Source organism: Rhinolophus sinicus, chromosome 17 (assembly GCF_057876585.1).
Source record: "Rhinolophus sinicus isolate RSI-liver-muscle chromosome 17, RSI-T2T, whole genome shotgun sequence".
In the NCBI taxonomy this organism is placed as follows: Eukaryota; Metazoa; Chordata; class Mammalia; order Chiroptera; family Rhinolophidae; genus Rhinolophus; species Rhinolophus sinicus.
In genome coordinates this window covers 149,915,901-149,937,863 of record NC_142517.1, presented here as the reverse complement: position 1 = coordinate 149,937,863, position 21,963 = coordinate 149,915,901, and the positions used below count along the sequence as shown (strand labels likewise).

The following is a 21,963-nucleotide window of genomic DNA, read 5'->3' as shown; positions in this document are numbered from 1 at the left end:
TGATAATCCAATTTTTTAATTAGATTCTCTCCCACAGAATAACCCTCACAGAGGGCATATATTTTTTGTTTGTTTTTGAGGGAGGGGCAGAGAGGCAGCCCTGGAGCTTTAAAATTACATTCACCTTATTAAAATTTTAAGTCTTAAGAAATTTAGGAATTCCAATTCTCTAAGACAACAAATAAGATTTAATTGAGAAGGCTACTTGCATCTGAAGGATAGTATTAAGGGCCTTAAGAAAATCAACATAAACATAACATTGAAGCAAACTGGCACATTTTGACACAAGTATTAGAACACTAGCTCACAAAATGAATATACTTCGATTCACACAAATACAACGAATATAGTCTTTATCCAAAAATCACAGAGACAGCTCTATATAATACCTATGTTAAAATGTTCAGCACATCTAAGGGTGTTACAGGCCTCGAGTTGCCAGAGTCCTGACAGAAGTCAGCAATGTGAACTACGCTTTACAAAACTCTGCGTGCATGCACACACTCTGCAATGGGGTGAGACAGAGACACCGATCACCATCGATATTGTCCTTACTTGCAGACGCACAAGTATCCTGCATGTTCCGATTCTGACTGGCACCTGGAGCGGCTCTACCTGCCAGTCATCCCAATGTACTCAGGGATGTAAACACCTTATAATTAGAAAATGTGAAGGCGTCAAGGACGTTAGACAAATTTAAAACACATCCAAAGATTAATTTTTAAATGTACTGAAGAAATAATTAACTGCAAATTCCAATAAGAGGATGTACCTGCTCCTTCACAGAAGCTAGAATAGTGGTGGCCGTGGTCTCGGGTTCCATGCCTGGGCCCGTGGAGGCAGCTTCCTGGCAGATCTGTGGTTGCCCTTCTTCCACCAATGAGGCCTGCTCAGGAGCTGGCATTCCTCCTGCAATCAAGCAGGCAAAGGGTTAACACTTTCTCAAGGGCACCTCGGTGGGAACAGGCAGGGGCTGAGGATTTGCAGGTAGCGCCTAAGAAGTACTACAGACTTCTGCACACAACTCCTTACAGCCATTTGATTTTTAGAAGGCAACATCTAGAGGCAAAAGTATAGCCAGTACTACCAAATACGAATGAATGAATGAATGAATATTAAAGAAAAATACTAAGAAAATATTTTTAAAACATTTCTGTCAAAAAATGACATGGAAGGGTTAGGGGAGGAGGGTTCTTAAAGTAAAAATATATGAAGCACAATAAAGTTTTTAGAAGCTTGTTAAATTGCTGAATTTTGTAATCAGATAACCACTAAGTAAATATTATCCATCTTATCATGAAACAAATAGTAGCAAACATACTGTAGTGTTATAGTTTTTGAAAGAGTATACATGTGAGAGGACATCTAGAAATGTGCAAATGCTTTACCGATTACAGAAGAGGATTACGCAGTTTTAAAAAAGGTTATAAAACTTAAAGGAGGCTTGAAAATAAACAAAAGTCTGCTGTATTTAAAAGAAATGCAGGGCATTAATAACTAGTAACACTGTCTTAGGTGGAGTATTATAGCTAGTGTGGTTTCCGTAGAGGGATCTGATTATCCAACGATGACAATGGCTATGGAGACGGTGTTGAAAGGAGAATCCATTTTTCAAGCCGGTAGTTTGTGACAGAACGGGTTCTTGGCAGGAGATGGAACACTTCACATACTGAGAGTGGTGTGCTTGTCAGAAGACTTACTGATCTGATATGAACTTTTTACAAGTTTAAAAAAGATTAAGATGCCCAGCTAAAATGTTGTAAATATTTTAATAAACTGTTTACATGTCATTCTGTCTACTTGAGAGCACAGTCTATCTTCATATCACGAAACTAGACTGGCATATATAATAGGTGCTCAATTAATGTTTGCTGAATAAATGTATATATGAAGGATGACCATCTTTTTTCCCCCTTGTCTCATTCCAGTCATTAGGCAAATCTAACCACGTGCTGTGATGCTCATGAGACCGTATTTGTTCAGTGTGTTATTCTGTATACTCATATATGGATATCTGAGACCATAAATACTGTTGTTGACATTCTTCAGTTTCCTCCTAAAAAATTACTCTACTGTTGTATTTCAGGTTCTTATCAACTTCTACAATGTTCAATTCTGTAGTATGATCTGGTGATTCTTCCCCCATTCCCTCAAATTTCAATATCAGCCTGTTTATTTCCAAAATCACAATCTATAAGAAAAGGGAAAATGTGTATATCACCAGAGCCTCCGTCTTATTCCTCACTCTCCTGACTTCCACATCAGTGGAGATGGTTCCAGGTTTCTGCTAGTAGTAGCTTTATTCTTGCCATATTAATAGGCAGAAACAGACAATGGGTCTGATGGGTTCCTGCATTTTCCCCTTCATGAAAATGCCTCATGCCTGCCCTGGCAGGTGAATTCTACACCTCCCATTTCCATGTGCTCAGCCGAGGTGGACACTCAGCTGCAACGATGAGTTTCCTCAAGTATGAGTAGGAAGAGGAACGTTTCACTTGAAGTAAGTGGGACTAGGATCAAAGCTTAAGTGACCTTGGACAAGTGACCACCTCAGTGAGCCCCCCTTTCCTCACTTATAAAAATGAGCTTACTAATTCTTTATATAGCACAATGGAATGATTTTATGGCAATCTTTATTTTTTAGTGTATGTGGTGTGCTGAGATGTAAAATACACTTAAAATATCATCAACTGGATAAAATAACCCATTTCTGTATTTGCCAGGTGCTCATTAAAGACCAGGTATGAGGTCTACGAAGAAAAAAATGTCACATGTAAAGATCCCAGATTAACATTTAAGGCATTTAAAGATATCAAAGTATTCCATGCCATTGAAAAAAATCACACACCTTAAAATAAGCAGATGGTTGCAAAGAACAAAAATGTTACTATGCAACAGTGAAACAAATAATGCCAAGAATCAAAATTTTAAATGTCAAGAGTATAATATCATGAAATGTGTATAATAACCAATGTGTTAGAAAAAGAGAAGCAAAAATTCAGTGAACAAAGAATTTGAAAAAGGAGAAATAGAAATGTCACTGGGGAAGTAATTATTTACTAATTCTTTACTATAAGTAGGAGGAGCTTTACTGTTTAAAGAAAGATATAGAATGATATGATTGTAATTAAGTTCCATCACTGTAAGTGTACCATATTTAATTTCATAATATTTACTTTGACGACTTTGTCCAGAATAAATGAAACTAGGTGAGCATTTTCTGAGTACTGCTCTCACCATATGCTGAGCAGGGTGATAAGGGGATACAGACACAAGGCAGGGTCACTGACCATTAGTGGCTCATCTTCTAGCTGAGGTGGCAAAATATGAATCAGATCAAGGCCAAGTATAGCAAGACGCAAGTGATGGAATAACAACACTAAAGTTTATAGAAAGAATTTGCGAAGAACTTACACCTTGGTAAAAGAAAATACTATGTAACAGGAGAAATTTACATAGGCCAGGACGATGTTTTCCTTCTCTGATTCCTCAAAGACTGGGAAACATTGCAAGCAATCATTAACACCCATGCGATGAAAACTGGTGACCATATCTGAGGGGGAGTCACTTCCCTATCCCTCATCTCCTGTACAATCCCAAAATACCACAGCCAACACAGGACAGAGGGGGGATGCCACAATACTGACAAGTTATAAACCAATTAAGGTTTTCTGTCCATTTTCTTGTAGTTCTTATAACAATTTAAGGCAGGGATGTCCAAACTTTTTTCAACAGTTTTCACCAAGGGCCATATGTGATAAAATACACAAACAGCCGGGCCACTCACTGGAGGTGAAGTACGTATTGCCTCACCTGGTTTATTTAAGTAAACTAAATATATTTTTGGAATTTGCTGCGGGCCAATTAACAATGGATCGCGGGCTGCAGTTTGGACATCCCTGATTTAAGGAGTTGTAGGACTCAGGCTCCAACTAGAACCACAGGATGATATTATAACTTCTTCCCATCGGCAAAGAAAAAAAGCAACGAATACTTAGGTAGCAAAGAGACTGTGAGAAATTAGGCCTCGTGCTTCCCTCAATGACTTCAATGTGCGTAATTTGCACGATCACATTCCAGGAACCTAAGAAAACTTACAGATAGGTTGCTGGACCATTTGGGGGGCTCTTTGGAGAATACCAACGGATGGAAGAGTTGCCAGGAAATGAAGCAGGAAAATGCCATTTCTGTTTTTGGAAAGAAGAAAGTAGACTCTGTTCGTGTTACAAACTAGAGAGCTAGACAGATCTTAGGTGAGATTCTTCAAAGGATTTTATCCAAGAGATGATTTCTGAGAACTAAGCAGGGGTACACCAAGGAAAAGTCATGTTATGCTGGTCTAATTTCTGTCTTTGGCAGCATAACCATGGAAATGCAGAATGTCTAGACGCTGGTGAGACATGTATGATGTTAGAAGTTCTCATGAGATTATAAGCAGCACAGAAATGGGGCCGGCACAAGGGCAACTGCTGACTCTAACAATGTGTAAAAAGCTGAACGAACCATATCCTATAGAGATTTGTAATGTAATGCCAAGGATCTCGGATACTGACACAACCCTAACCAAAATTTTAGCCATAATGTACATAATAACACATAAGGCATGCTCAGATTCTTCAATGATTAATAATACTGACTTTACCAGATGATTAAATTATGAATAACATTGCTAAACTGCAATAATGAGCTGCCTCTATGAGATAAAGCAATAGGAATAAACGTAGGGTCTTGTATTTAGGTTAGCTCAGCAAGACATTGGGGAGGGAAAAGATTTAGATACTTTAGGTTCAAGAGAGAATGAAGGAACCATGAATAAGACAAGGCTGCCCAAAAGGCAAGGTGATCTTATGCTATATTATTATCACTATTTAAGGTGCTAAGAGGGCAGCATGGTGGCTCAGTTGGTTAGAGCATGATCTCTGAATGACAGGGTTGCTGGTTCGATTCCCACATAGGGCAGTGAGCTACGCCCTCCACAACTAGATTGAAGACAACAGCTGCCGCTGAGCTTCCGGAGGGGTGGCTAGATGGCTCAGCTGGTTAGAGCGCAAGCTCTCAACAACAAGGTTGTTGGTTCAAGATGGTGGGCTGTGCCCTCTGCACCTAAGATTGAAAATGGCAACTGGACTTGGAGCTGAGCTGTGCCCTCCACAACTAGACTGAAGGACAACAACTTGACTTGGAGCTGATGGGCCCCAAAGAAAGAAACACACTGTTCCCCAATATTCCCCGATAAAATTAAAATAATGCCTTTATTTAAAAAAAAAGATGATAGGGAGAGGGGGATAAATGAGCGTACACCTTTCCTTCAGGTTCCTTGGGTCACACCCACTTCCAGTTATAGGTGACACATTTACAGAAATGGACACAAATACATCCATTTAAGAGAAGACAAGTAGGATGGTGAAAGATTCGGTCATTATTTCCAGGCACAGGAATGGAGATAAAATGAATGACAGCTCCTGTTCCTTATGAGCTCAAACCTTGGCAGACGACAGAGAAAGAACAGTTAACAGACCAGAAAGAGAAAGTCTCACCTAAAGAAAGGACTATGCAGACAGGCCAATAGCTGTAAACCTTTGAAGGACTGCCATGGACAAGCAAGGTTAGACTTCTTAGGTTACAATACTCAGAAACTAGACAAAAAAAAAACAAAAAACTAATGGTTTTATAAAAAACTTGTGTGAGCCTACATTATTATTGTCTTTATACACTGAATCAAATTTGGCTTATGTTTATGTTACTTTTAATCAAAATTAAAGGCTAAAGCCATGAGGGCAAGCTCAGGAAGGTCTTTCCTTTAGGAGTAAACACTCAAACGTCCAAAATTTCAAGAACTGGTTGCCTGTAAAGGTGGCACATTCCCCATCAAGGCAGGTTTTTAATCACAACTCAGATGATCAAGTAGGAGGAATGATACAGAAGGGCTCCTGCACTGGGAATGTATTAGGAAAGGGAAACTAAAAATTCCCTGCATCGTGAGGCTGACACCAAGGTAAGACAACTTCTACATTCTGAATTGATGTTGAATGTTACTCAGGAGTTTTCAGAACAGCTGTCAACAATACCAAACCTCCCTATAAAAAGGCAACTGAAGGTTAGGAAGCTGTGCTTTTCTGGGGGCATGATGAATACTGGAAATCTTAGTGCTTGCGGACTGTTTCTCTCTCTCTGACTGTACAAAGCTCAGAGAGGTTCTGTGACCAAGTCTAAAAAGTGTGTTCATTTTATCCCAGCAATTACTTATTAAATTGCTCCTTTGCCCAGGTCTACCAGTAGAACTGCATTCTTTGGAGCCTTGTAAAAACACTTTTTAGAAGGCTGACTGTGTGTTTTCACATAAATAATTTTTAGTGAAGACAAAGAAGCTTTTATGTGAAACTGTTAGTATAATTGTGTGTGTATCTCAGTCTAAAGTATAATTGAAAATTTTTCTGCTAACAGCTGCAGGCCACATAAACTCTAGTCAAATACTGAATCTCAAAGCTGTAGATGTAATATATGCAGGCTGTGGATTTAATATATGGGTATGGCTATAATAAATGGGGAAAAAACCTATAATCTCTTTAACCACAAATGACACTAATCTACAAAATTATCTCTGGGCTAAATATCTCTGGAAGAGAAGGTCAACTAGATACTGGATTTTCTTCTATTTACTCATTTCTACTCTCTTTATGTTAATTTTTGGTCAAAGTATACTAAGCATACTATATTTCATCTTATTCAGTGAAATAAATTGGACTCCACATATTTCTTCTCTCCTCTTTTGCATTAGTAACCTGGAGTACAACACACATCTCATCATTTTATTCTGAACACTCAGAAAATATGTTTGATGACTATTTCAAAACTGGTAAAATAATGATGCCTAAGTACAAATTAAGAGAAGTAATAAAGGACAGAAAATAAGCAGGAATATTTTAATTTGATTCAAAGGTATGTGTAATACAGAATAGTAAAATTTTGTTAAGGGTGAGGAATAAAAATGTAGTGCTTTTAGAATGCATTCAAATTTCAGCGACCATCAATTTACAATAGACTGCTATATACACAAGTTATTATACATGAGTCTCAACATAATCACAAACCAAAAGTCTACGATAAATACACAAAAAATAAAGAAAAAGGAATCCAAACATAACACTAAACAAAGTCATCAAACTACAAGAAAGCAAAAGAACAGAGAAGAATTACAAAAACAGTCAGAAAACAACAAAATGGCAATCAGTACATCCCTATCAATAATTACTTTAAATATAATTGGACTAAATGCTCCAATCAATAGACACAGGGATGCTGAATGGATTTTAAAAACAAGATCTATAAATACACTGCATATAAGAGACTCACTTCAGATCTAAAGATATAGACTGAAAGTAAAGAAATGGAAAAATATATTTTATGCAAATGGCATGGAAAAAAATGCTGGGTTAGTAATATCTGTATCAGACAAAATAGGCTTCAAAACAAAGGCTGTAACAAGAGACAAGGAAAGGCATTTCATAAAGATAAAGGGATAAATAGAACAAAAAGATATAATACTTGTAAACATCTACACACTCAACATATGAGCACCTAAATACATAAATCAAATATTAACAGACACAAAAGGAGAGACTGACAGTATCACAGTAATAGCAGGGAACTTTAATACCCCACTAAGAACAATGGATATTTCATCCAGACAGAAAAATCAACAAGGAAACTCTGGACTTAAATGACACATTAGACCAGATACACTTAATAGATATATAAAGAACATTCCATTCATAAACAACAGAATACATTTGTTTCATGTACAGATGAAACATTTTCCAAGGCAGATCACGTTAGGTCACAAAACAAGTCTCAAGAAATTTAAGACTGAAATCATGTCAAGCATCTTTTCCAACCACAACAATATGAAAACTGAAATCAATCACAAGCAGAAAACAGAAAAAAGCACAGATACGTGGAGGCTAAACAACCAATGAGTCAAAGAGGAAATTAAAAAATACTTTGGGACAAATGAAAATGAAAACTCAATGTTCCAAAAATCTATGGGACACAACAAAAGCAGTTTTAAGAGGCAAATTTATATTGATACAGGCCTACCTCAAGAATCAAGAAAAATCTCAAAAAAACCATTTAACCTTATACCTAAAGGAACAAGAAAAACAAACAAAGCCCAAAGTTAGTAGAAGGAAAGAATAAAGATCAGAGTGAAAATGAAAGAAATAGAGAATGAAAACAAACAACAGACAAGATCAATGAAATTAAGAGCATGTTCTTTGAACAGATGAATAAAACTGATAAACCTTTAGACTGACTTACAAGAAAAAAAGAGAGGATCCAAACAGAATCAGAAATGAGAGAGAAATTAAACACTACACCACAGAACACAAAAGATCAGAAGAGACTAGTACAAGCAATCATACACCAACAAACTGGACAACCTAGAAGAATGGACAAATTCCTAGAAAAATACAATCTTCCAAAACTGACTCAGGAAGAAACAGAAATTCTGAACAGACTGATTACTAATAACAAAATTGAATCATTCATCAAAAACCTCCCAACAAACAAAGTTCAGGGGGAAGGAATATTTCCAAATTGATTCTGAAGCTAGAAATAGCTCAATACCAAAACCAGACAAAAATACTACAGAAAAAAGAAAATTATAGGCTAATCTCCGTGATAAACATATGTAAAAATTCAACAAAATATTAGTAAACCAAGTTCAACAATACACTACAAGGATCACACATCACAATCAAGTGGGATTTATACCAGGGATGCAAGGATACTTCAATTATCTGCAAATCAATCAACGTACTACTCCACATTAATAAAATAAAGGATAAAATTCATATAATTATTTCAATAGATGTAGGAAAACCATTAGACAAAATTCAACATCCATGTATAATAAACAAAAAACTCAAGAAAGTGGTGATAGAGGGAACATACCATAACATAATAAAGACCATATATGACAAACCCACAGCAAACACCATTCTCAGTAGTGAAAAGCTGAAAACTTTCCTCTAAGATCAGGAAAAAGACAAGGATGCCCACTCTCACCACTTTTATTCAGCATAGTATTGGAAGTCCTAGCAACAGCAGTAAGACAAGAAAAAAAATGCATCTAGATTAGAAAAAATAAAATAAAACTGCACTGCTGGCAGATGACATGACTATGTATAGAAAACCTTACAGATTCCACCAAAAAACTATTAGAATAAATTAAGTTGCAGAATACAAAATTAATATACAGAAAATCTGTTGTGTTTCTATACTCTAATTAACAAACTATCAGAAAGAGAAATTTAAAAAACCATCCCATTTACAACTGCAACAAAAAGACTAAAATACCTAGGAATAAATTTAACCAAGGTGGTAAACAACCTGTACTCGGAAAACTCTAAGACATTGATACATGAAATTGAAGACAACACAAATAAATGGAAGGATATGCCATGTTCATGGATGGGAAGACTTAATATTGCTAAAATGTCTATACTACTCAATGCAATCGACAGATTCAATGCAATTCCTATAAAAAGTCCAAGGGCATGTTTCACAGAAGTAGAACAAATACTCTTAAACTTTGTATGGAACTACAAAAGACCTGGAACAGCCAAAGCAATCTTGAGAATGAAGAACAAAGTTGGAGGTATCATGATCTCTGATTTCAAACTATACTACAAAGCTATAGTCATCAAAAAATTATGATACTGGAACAAAAACAGACATAGCTGGAACAGAATAGAGAGCCCAGAAATAAACCGATGCTTATATAGTCAATTAATCTCCAATAAAGGAGGCAAGAATATATAATGGAGTAAAGACAGCCTCTTCAATAAACGGGGAAACTGGACAGCTACATGAAAAAAAATGAAAGAAAATGGACCACTTGCTTACATCATATACAAAAATAAACTCAAAATGGATTAAAGACTTAAATGTAAGGACAGAAACCATAAAACTCCTAGAAGAAAACACAGGCAGCAAACTCTTTGACACTGGTCTTAGCAATGTTTTTAAATATGTCTCCTCGGGCAAGGGAAACATAAACAAAAATAAACACATGGGACTACATCAAACTAAAAACTTTTGTAGAGCAAAGCAAACTGTCAACAAAATAAAACGGCAACCTCTGAATAGGAGAAAATACTTGTCTATGCTATATATCAGAGAATGGATTAATATTCAATATATATATATGTGTGTATATATATCCACATATATATACACATATATGTATGTATGTGTGTGTGTATGTATGTATCATACAGCTCAACTATCAAAAAACAAAACAAAAAACAATCTAATTAAAAACTGGGTAGAGGACCTGAATAGACATTTCTCTCTAGATGAATACAAATGGCCAACAGACATATAAGATGCTCAACATCACTAAACATAAGGGAAATGCAAATGAAAACTACAAGGAGATATCACGTCATATCTGTCAGAATGGCTATCATCAAAAAAAAAAAAAAAAAAAGAAGTGCTGGGGAGGATAAACAGAAAAAGGAACCCTCTTGCACTGTTGGTGGGATTATAAATTGGTGTATCCAGTATGGAAAACAGCATAGAGATTCCTCAAAAAATTAAAAATAGAACTATCATACAGCCCACCAATTCTACTTCTGGGTATTTATCCAAAGAAACCAAAGACACTAAATTTGAAAGGATATATGCACCCCGATGTTAACCGCACCATTATTTACAATAGCCAAGATCTGGAAACAACGTAAGTGTCTGTCAATAAACAAACAGATAAAGAAGAATGGAATATTACTCAGCCATAAAGAATAATGAAATCTTGCCATTTGCAACAATGGATAGACTTAGAGGGTATTATGTGAAGTGAATAGGAAAGACAAAGAAAGACAATGCCATATGATTTTACGTATATGTGTAATCTAAAAAGTAAAACAAAACAGAAACAGTCACAGACACAGAGAAACTGATGCGGGGAAGAGTGATAAGGTGAAGGGGATTAAACAGTATGAACTTCCAGTAATAAAATAAGTCAGTACAGCATAGGAAATACAGTCAATAATATCGTTCTAAGTTTGAATGGTGACAGATGGTTACCGGAATTATTACGGTGATCACTAGGTAAGGTATATAAACGTTGAATTACGATGTTGTACACCTGAACCTAGTATTATATTGTATTTCAACTATACTTTTAATAAAAGTTTGTTAAATAAGCATTAGATGTACAAAACATTATAACAGTAAAAGTAGAAAAAATTACTGAGTATCCTATATGTAGCAAAGATAAGTTTCTTTGCTTTACTTAAAATGAAACTGGAAGAAATATTACAAAAAAGGAGGAGGAGGAGGAGGAGGTTGATGATGATGATGATGATGATAATAATAATAATAATAAAGTATTGGGAAATGAGGAGTATGCCTCAACAGGTAAACACCTTCAGGACCATACGGAATCTATTCTAGAACTCTAAAAGGAGTACTAGATAAAACTGTCCACAGTTAGTTTTAAAATATCCTGGCAATAAGAAGCATTACCCAAATCTGCAACTGTTTAGGAAGCCTAGAGATAATTGGTTACATACTAATCTTCTAATCACAGAGTTCATGCAAAAAATTAAAATTTCTTGGTAAGAGTTTTTTCAGAAGGGAGCTATATGCCAAACAGTATATTGATTCTAGAGAATAAACTATGCACAACATTTTGGCTTACGGATTTATTTTTACAATCAAAAGACCAATGTAAGATACCTGATATAAAAATAAGCGAAAGGTGTGAATAAGCCTCTCAGAAAAGAGGAAATCTAGATGGCCAATAATGAGGTGTTCAACCTCATTAGTAATTAGAAAATTCCAAATTCATACTCCGTGAGATATCAGTACAACAACAGTGAAATGGCAAAACACTTATCAATTGAACTACTTCTGGTTATAAAACTACACTAGATATTATGACTCATAAATGTTTTGATGGAATTCGCCCTCAACCCCATGTACAATTCAATAAAAATTTCTGAAAATGAAACTCATGGTTAATATATAACATCAGGGTCAGCACTGCTCATTGTATTCTATGTGAATGGTGCTCCCTGGAGTTATATATGGTCTCTGTAACAACAGGCAAACACTGAAAAACTGTTAGTAAAAAGTAAAAATTCTATGTTGGATAAATACAGATTTCACTTTGATATATTCAACCTTTCCAAAAAGTATCTTCTTTCTTATGGACAGCATAGAAGGAAAAATGAAAGTCTCTTTTTGGAAAGTACCACAGGTTCACCTTTTTTGGGGGGGAGGCGGAGGGATTGGGGACCCTTTATAGCATATGAGGGAAAAGGAGAAGACTGGAATGTTGAAGGGTGTAAAAAAGACAAGATGGAGATAATCAGTATGGTAAGTATGTAGTTACAACTCTAAGGAGGGATGGCTGGATCAAGAGGCAACATGAACATACATTTCTACTCTTTTCCAACTCACAATTCCTTGAAATTCAGAAAAGGAATTTTGTCTCTTTTAAGTTAATACAATTAGTCTAGAAAAAATTTTAAATACCTTCTGTGTGCCATAAAGTCCGAAAAACAATAGCTGTAGACCTATGGCAACATAACCAGAGGAAACCATAACACAAAAGAGAGAAGAGCCTGCTTTAGAGGCTGGAGCAGTTGGGAGGAAGGCTGCTTGGAGTTGGTGGATATAGGCTCCAAAATTTTAGGCTCTTAGGTCTCGGTCAAGATCAGATGATCAAGAGTAGACTAGAAACAGTGCAGCAGGGTGGTCTGCCCCGCCTAGACATGCTCTAGCAGTTGCCATAGGCAAAGAAGGGCTGATCCAGACATAACAGGGCCACAGCCAGCTACTGATGCCCAGAAGGGACCAAATTCCCTCAACAGAAAAAATAAAGTGGAATAGATAAAACTAATATCCTTTGTGTTTAAATTGAAAACTGCATATATGAAAGAGAAACAGCCAAAGATCTCGAAAAAAATAAAAAAGTTACAGGATAAAAACAAAAATCTCATCAATGAAATGCATGAATAATGTTTTCAAAAGAGTATTTCATAACAGTGATCTAAGTAATTCTCTGAGACCAAAAAAGAGAAAAAGGGATGAAAAAGATAAAAGAACCATTTGAAGACTACAGACTAGATACAGGAGTTATGCTTATTTACTAAGAGTCCTAGGAAGAGAAAAAAAAGGGAGAATAAATATTAAAAGAAATAATAAAAATTTCTGAGAGCTGAAAGCTAATCATTTAAAATGAGCCAATTAGTGAAGAAAATGAACGAAACAGATAAACTACACGTAGACCCAATCCACTGAAATTTCTTGGTTCCAAAGATAAAGAAAAGACTGTAAATGTTACCATGGAGGAAAAATAAACTGCCTACAAAGGAATGGAAATCAGTTTGGCGTCAGACCTCTTATCAACTACAGTGGATATAGCAATAGCTTCAGGTACTGACCAAAAATTATAATTCAAAAAGAAAGCAAAATAAAGGCATTTTAGGACATACCACGACTCAGAGTGTGGCTTCAACAATCTTTAATGGAAATTCTGCAAACAAATGGCAAATGACAGAGGAAGGATGAGTACACAAGAAAACAATGCTGAGCAAATAATTCAGGAAACTGAAGATGAAGTCTAAACACGTACACTCCCCATGATAGCACCATGAGGGGTGAGAAGCTGAAGAAAGTAAGATTGCACTAAAGTTCTCACTTAATTTAGCGGGAAGAAATACATACAGATAACACCAGGTCACCTTGCATCTGCTGCTCTTCTCAGGAAGAGGCAGAACCCACTGCCCACCACTCGAACGTAGGGCTGGCCTCTTGAGACACAGAATGTGGCAGTGATCTGAGGCTAAATCTTAAAAGAACTTGCCGTTTTCTCTTCTGGAACCTTGAAATCACTATGTTGTGAAAAAGCTCGAACTTCAAAGATGCCACAGAGGCAGAGGCCCCGTGATTCCAGCCACTCCAGCCAAGACCTCACAACCTGTAAGAAAGGCCATCTTAGAAAGTCCTCCCTGACCAAATCCCCAGCTGCTGCAGCCATCTGAGCGAGGCCAGCAGAAGAACCTCCCAGCTCACCTAGAATTGTGAGACATTAAAAACAACGGTTTGAAAAAAACAACAAAAAACAAACAAACAAACAAACCAAAAAAACCCCACGGTTTGAGCCACTGAGATTTAGGATGACTTGTTACACAATGAATAAGTAATACTAGCTGATGCAACTGTCAAGAGAGGAAATGAGGATAAAGAAAAAAATGAACTTACATTATTTTTAAGTACCATAAGATTAAAAAATTACATTTTACATGCTGAATTATCTTATGAAGATATCATTTATTTCATGCATTATTGATCTCCCACTTATGTACCACACTATAAACTAGGTATTATTGAAAGTATAAAGATAAATAAGAATCTGACCTCTAATCCAATTTACAATCTAAAAGGGAAGACAAGACTTAAACGAACAGATTACAATAAAATGCAGCTTGAGGGAAACAAGATATGAGAGCTCAAATGCAGAATGCAGGTGCTCAAGGAAGGGTTTCCACAGGCACGTATAAACGGGGATACTATTCCAGGTGCAGCAGAAGGACGCAGGTGGGGAAAAGCCCACCTATAATGCATTAATTTTATTAAGCTGTGTATTTAAAAATTTGCTTTAGTTCAATAGATTTCTCTAAAACCTCCCTATACTGTTGTTTTATTTCATTTGCAATCAAGGATGTGATAAGCCACATCAAATCTCAAGCTGTTTAAAGATTTGTTTGTATCATTAGTCTTTCATATCAAATGCTAGTATAAACAAAAATTAAAGACTAATGAAATCACTAGCTCAGCACACATGGGGATTTAGGAATATGGTCATTTATAAGCGAATTACTAGTGGCAATAAAAATATTTTGTTTAATTAAAGACGGGCATTTAAAAATATTAATAAGGTCTATTAAAAATAAAAAGTATGCAATCTAGTAATAACCTGCTACCTTATGCAGTGGTCGTCTTTTTAGTTCATGATACTGATTTTTCTTTTTACATGAAGTAGCTAAATGATTTTTCACTGTCTTCAGATTTATAGTAGGCTGTCCAGCTGATATTAACCTAGACGTTCTGTGTGAAACTTTTTAGAAGTTCTGCATTAGACTTCTATTGAAATTAAAAATTCGTTTGTCATTTGAAAAATTCAATTTAAAACTTAAAAGTTCTCACAGTATGCTCCATGAACTATCCCTAATATGTCAAAAGTAAAGTTCCTATGGTAAATAAGTCTGTGAAATACTGCAGAGCATGCTTCCTCTTCAAGATTCCTAAAAACCTTGTTATTTACAGTGTGATCTGTAAACTGGCAGCACTTCAGAGCTTGTAAGAAATGCAGAATTTCAGGCACCACTCCAGACCTACTGTGTTACCCTGAAAAATAAGAGCTAACCGGAAAATAAGCCCTAGCATGATTTTTCAGGATGACATGCCCTGAACATAAGCCCTATTATGCCTTTTGGATCAAAAAAGATTGGGTCTTATTTTCGGGGAAACGTGGTACCGAATCAGAATCTTCCTGTGAATCAGATCCGCAGTGTCTCGTATACACCTTCTAGTTTGAGAAGCAGTGGTATGGAGTATTTGAAAGACTCTGAGAAATCTTAAAATAAAAGAACCAGCTTAATCTCGTCTATCTCAGTATCTTACGATTGTCTGATCCCCACTCTTTTTGAGGGCCACCTATTAACATTCTGAAGAATATCCTTTGGGAAATCCCACAATATAATAATCATTATCATTAATGAGTAAAAGTAGCTAGAAAGAGGTATTGTTCCATCTTTCAAAATTAAAATTTGGCTTTCCCCAGTTTTTCCAATGATGTCAGTCTATTAAAAGAAAAACATTAATTAAGTACTTTTAAGAAAATGGTACAGAATAATTTAAGCTTTTTTTCAATAATGACTCCTGGCCAAGAAAATTAAGCATGAAATTGTGTTTTGGCTGTAAGCTGGGTACCAATTTCTTGGAAAACTTAGTTCTAAATGAAAGAATAAATGATTTTCCAGAAAAAGAGCCCAGCCTGCTCCAGGCCAGGTGCAAGTTTTAATTATATTTTTCATGCTTGTCTCATGAACATTTATTGGAAATAAGCTAGGTGTATGGTACATACTGGTATTTTGGTTGGGGAAATCAACTCCCCATCTGGGATGTATAAGAATTTGCCTAAACCATGTCCAGATGTTAGGACAGATGTTAATCTATAAGATGCTTTACTGAAAGCACAGGTAAAAAAGTCACTTTTAACAACACTGATTTATACGATGATGCATCTACTGATTTCCAATTTTGTACATAGCTCTTTAGAGTAAAATAGAAAATTCTAGACTTAACAAGGCATAAAAGGGGCGTGGGGGTGGGAGATGAGGATAAGGGGGATCAAATATATGGTGATGGAAGGAGAACTGACTCTGGGTGGTGAACACACAATGGGATTTATAGATGATGTAATACAGAATTGTACACCTGAAATCTATGTAATTTCACTAAGAATTGTCACCCCAATAAATTTTTAAAAAAGGCATAAAAAATTAAGTAGGTAGATTAATGAATGTAATAACAATCCTTTCTTTCTGTCCTTGTGTTCTGCAACTTAAAGTTAGACAAATGATGGTTCTCTTTCAGTGTCTTTTATTCAGTTTAGATTCTGTATGCTTAATACCACATTTTGTTTTCAGGAAGACACATTTTCACACTTAACATCTCCAAACAGTTCTTTGAGGAAAGCACAAGAAAAAAAATATCAGCCATTACAAAGCTTTGTGACCACAGATGGCGCATGCAGTGGACTATATTTTCATTTGCTATTCACTGTTCTGTATACCCCAACCATAGGTCTAGGTTCAGTGAGAGCAGGGACGATTTCCCCCTGGGTCACCACTATTTTCAGCACCAACAAAAGTGTCTAAAACATAGTAGGTGTTCAACAGAGTTTGTTCAGTGAACAAATGAAACAAACTGAAGGAAGAATGACAACAAATCTGTGTTGCCATTGAAATAACATTTACATGCCAGGTAGTCTGAGGTTTCAGAACCATCGAGATGCTGAAAGAACAGTCTAGTAAGCAAGGAATAAAAAAAGCATGATAAATGCAACAGTAAAAATGCATAAAACATACCAGAGTCGGAGGCATTGGAGAAGACGGGAGCTACTACAAGGACAGAGAAGTATGAAACATCACAACGTGCTGCGTTCGGAGAATGCCAACATTCTCTGGGTGCAGGAGGAGTAGGGGGAGAAAAAGAGAAAGACAACTCTGGAGATGAGAAGATGAAGGAAACATGAGGGCAGGGAAAGAGATGGATCGCCCAATGTGATGGTGCACGTGGAGGCGCAGGATTCAAACAAGTGAGGTACCACTGCCCCAGTGAAGGCGGCAGTGACGAGAGCTAGGTAGCATCGACCAGGAGGAGGAGGAGAGAGTAAAAGCCGAAGGTGTCAGTCCACTTAGAATAGGGGTAAAACACACGAAAGGCCTAGAAAGCCACGGTGGGGAAAAGAGCCACTTCATTTCAGAAGACTTCAAAAAGAACACATCAGGCAAAACCTGTAAGAGAAAGCAATTATTCTTCTATCCTTCACGTGCCACGTCCCTGGGGTTACAACGATGACTACAGTCCTAGGAAACCTTGCCGTTCACTGTCCAGCTGGTCTGTTTAAGGAAACTCCAAAGAAGTCCTGGAGAATCACAACCCATTTCGCTTCAGTATCCTCACGGGGCTCCAGATACAACAGGGAGCTGCTCCTCCAAACCCAGAGAGAGAGAAAAAAACAGGTCTGCCCCCAGGAGAAGAAATTCAGAAAAATCAGTAAAATAAGGGCAATATTGGATATGTGTGGAAACAAACTAAGAATCAGTAAATGTATTTTATAAAATAATCAAGAAAAAGACTATAACATCCAGGGCAGAATCAGAATGTGCTTATGATCCGTCATGTGTAATTCCCATCAGAATTGTATGGAGCACAGCCCAGGAAAACCTAGATGCTGGCCCTGTCTGAGGAAGTCAAAAAAGTGAGATCTTCTCTGTTAGATCTTTTGTTAGAAGGGACAGAAATGGTCCTGAAATGAAATCACTCTTGAAATGATCTCTTTACCTTTCACAGGATTCTAGGTTCAACAGTAACCCCGATGCCGGAAGAGAGAAGCCAGTTTGGAAACACGGACATTTTGGGAATTATGAATGAATAAATTAGAGCTCTCATATATACGAGGCCTAGTTCTTAGAACTGTAAAGCAGAGGACGTCAGGACAGCAGTGACTCCAAAGCTCTGGGATATGAGTTTGAGGAGGCCTTGTCTGTACCACGAGTTGTTCTCCACAGGCAACAATCTAGCTGAGGGTCGTCATTCATTCCAATTCAGAAATTCAACAACAGGTTAACACAAAACTCACACAAATGCAAAGCTTAGTCACCACGAGTAACAGACATCTATTAATCAATCTAGAACAGAATGAAAATAACTACTTACAGAGGTGCCCAGGAAGGTTTTACATGCCAATCAGTCCACAAACCACCACCACTGCTGTGGTCGGACATGGCACTGCCATCACATGCATGTTAATTAAGTTCGATTTTTTCAAAATTCACTAGTTTAAATGAACTTTTACAGAACCATGCCTTCATTCATAATGTCTAATAATGTTTAAAATTTTTGCTTTCAAAAAATAGTGCATTTAAATACCTAAAGTGCAATTTCAAAACCTCTTCAGGATAACATGGTCCAACGGTCCACACGACATCCAGAAAGCATCTAGACAATCGTCTTTATTTTGTACATTTGAAGATGAAGCCTGTCCTCATTAAAATTCAGTGCTTTGTGTGTTTCTAGTCTGGTCACCCCAAGGTACAGATACTTACAAATGCATATTTGATGATACAGAATCGTCCTCAAGTTTGCAGTAAGCAACCAGAAAAACCTCTTCAGAAAGGTATTATCATAACATTTTTAAAAATTAAGATATAATTCATACCATACAATTTCTATTGGCTTTAATACTACCCATTTTTATGACTAAATATGCTTTACTCAGGATTTTTAAATACCTAATGGGTCTGATTCAGAATGGGTATGTATTATGACTAGCTTGCATTTACGTACACTCCTATTTCACTGGTAAAATTTAAGTGGCATGTCATAGTCAGAGGAAAAGTAAATAAATGTTTTCTGTATGAAAGCTTGAACAAAATTAAATTGCAGAACACAAGTGTTTCACTTTGAAAACGTCTCCCTAACTGGTCTCAGGGTGCATCCGTCTCTCTCTCTCTTTCATAAATACAGTTAGTCATTGCTTTCCAGAAGAAAACTCAGGTGACACAGTTAACTGAGCAAATGTTATTAATCAGATAAATAGTACATTAATTTTTCAAAGTTAGAGCAAATTCTCCAATTTATTCATTTCTTCCAAAGGGTAAATAAAACATTTGTTTTGGAGTACTGGTTAAGTTATAGCATTCAAATAAAATTGTGTATCTCAAATAGCCAAAAAGCACACTTTTGGTCAACATAATATAACATGCATGGAAAATAAAGACAGCCAACTTACAGGATTTGAGAAAAGGTTCTGTGATGATTGACAGCTCAGTAGAAGACTAACATAGGTTTTAGAGACCAGACTTCAGCATACTCCCTCCCCCCTACCTTTCTCTCAGGGCTCCTCTCCCAACTCACTCTGGTCTTCCCTGACCAACATGTGGCCTTTTGGAACAAGAGGAATCAATCCCTGGACTTTGAAGGATGGAGACCGGTAGGGGAACAATGGGGTTAGATACAGTAGTCTAGATCATTCAAGAAATCAGATGCACAAGTTAGTTGGAAATTCGGCAGGTGCCCCACTGCATCTGCCTGTCCCCAAACTGTGGCCATCCTTGCTAGCAGTCAGTCCCTCTCAACATAGCCCCCCTGTATGTGCTATTTCCATGCCTTGAATCAGACGTTTGAAGCTGGGGAAATGGAATAGCCCCTTCACCTGCTCCCTCCCAAGGCCCCAGCCCTCCACTTTCTGCGGCTTCCAGAGCACAGCCACCTACCTCCTGTCATTTCAAACTCCTCAAGCAAAGCAAATGTAAAACAAAGCTCACTGTCTCAGGCTTCACCAAATTATTTCTTCCTTCTACACACACACATACTTTGCAGGTGCCTCATTCTTAAGAAGGTACTCATTCCTCAAAGTGTTCTGAAATTGCCTGTTTTTTTTTTTTTTTTTTTTGTTGTTTTGATGACTCACTCCTCCAGTCCTAACTAATCTGGTTAAAGTCTTAACAACACACAGAGCTCATTTTCTCCCACTTGTACGTGCTCTTTAAAATGTTGCCTCACCTATTTAGACTTCAGTTTATTGAAACCAGAATTCCTGTCCTATACGCCTGTATTTTCAATGGTGTCCAACACATATGCTAGGGCATTTCATGTAATGCCTGCTAACAGAACTGGTTCTACTATGTGAGGAGTGGAAAGCAGAAACTGGCACTATACTGATGCACTTACTGAAAAAATGTTTAATATATTAGATGGCTTATATTCAAAGAACCACTGAACAAACTGCTTCCCTAAAGGAGGCTTTTGTTCAGTAGTTGGCACTAAAAATGTCAGAAAGAATCAGATTTCATTTTCAATCTTCCTAGTTAGGTAACTTGTTTCTTTTCAGGTGAGGGTTTTGACTTTCTTAAAAAGAAGAACTCAGAAAAATAACCGCGAGTCAAGGAAGCCACATTCCATTAGCAGGAGACACCACCACTTACGTCACGACGTGGTCGCACTGGACTTTCTCAATTCGCAGCTGCAGATCTAGTGTATCGATAAAGTGTATTTTTAATGAGACCCAACAAATCAGAGCTATGATTCCCACAATAGAAAGCTGTCATCCAAGTCTTGATTATGTCTCAATATATTGCAAAAATGGTCAGATTAAATGGGCAGGAAAATAAAAGGACTAGATTATTCTACATTTTAATAACATGTTTTTAATTTTTGCTAATAAAAATATAGATAGTTGTGTCTTAATTTAATGAATAGATCAAAAGCAGCATTTAGTGATTCTAAAACAGTGTGATAAAATATCTCAAAGATTACCTGCATTTACATCTCTTAAAATTTTGTTACTCTTTTTACTTAATACTTCATTTATTTAGAGCACAAAAATAACTTGTCTGTCAAACTGAACTGATTATAAATTGAAAATCTATCAGAATCTAGATTAATGTGATTATAACCAAATCTCAAAAAATAAGTATTTTGAGTTTAAAATATTGTGCCGTAGGTGCATTTTTGTGTCATTTTAATTTTTATTTTTGGGGGGTGGCATGAAGGGGACACTTGCCTTTATTAATCTGAAGATCATAAACTGTGATTTGAAGTTCACTGATAGGTTGATAGGGACATGCTCATATTTCTCTTCGATACTGCAGAGAAGCTGCCGCATGCCCTCAGAAGGGTGGAACATTCACCAATAAAGTATGGCATTACAGAGTATAAATAAGTAATGGCTGATAAATATTTAGAACCCTGGCAGTGCAAAGAAAGAGAACACATGTTGGATGACTTTCCACTGCCACCCCAGAATCTCTCTACAATTAAGGTAATAGCGCAAATATAAAATCTTGATGCCCGATCAGCCTACTAGGATTATGAAGGCTGTGTCAAAAATACCATATGTTCACTTGAAGTGTGTACCCCCACAACTCAGAAGAATTATAACAACATATACAACTTTGATCATCAGAGGTACCGGGATAAATAAGACATTTAATTTAACGTTTTGTGAAGATGGAGCAAGCTGGCACTTTGATGTGGGAGAAAAAGACCCTGAAAAGGCAATCCACTTGTTTTACAGCCAGCCCAACAATTCTCTGGTCTTTCTGAGAGACTACTCTGAGAGCTGCTGGATCTCTCAGTATCTACCTGTGTGTCAATTAT

At 36.7% G+C, this 21,963-nt stretch overlaps 1 protein-coding gene across 14 annotated transcripts in view; it reads right to left on the bottom strand.

Annotated features, from left to right (window-relative positions):
• PKP4 (plakophilin 4) overlaps positions 1 to 21,963 on the bottom strand; it is a 228,528-nt gene that overhangs the window by 157,447 nt on the left and 49,118 nt on the right. For 10 of the 14 annotated variants that reach the window (XM_074336670.2, XM_074336698.2, XM_074336705.2 and 7 more), the window contains exon 2: positions 773 to 909. In XM_074336670.2, coding sequence (XP_074192771.1) covers positions 773 to 904 — 132 coding nt within the window. In that variant the 5' untranslated portion in view covers positions 905 to 909. Of the gene's footprint in view, positions 1 to 555; positions 653 to 772; positions 910 to 13,876; positions 13,991 to 21,963 lie in introns of those variants that run through there. The other 4 variants (XM_074336711.2, XM_074336719.2, XM_074336726.2 and 1 more) reach the window with 2 other exon arrangements.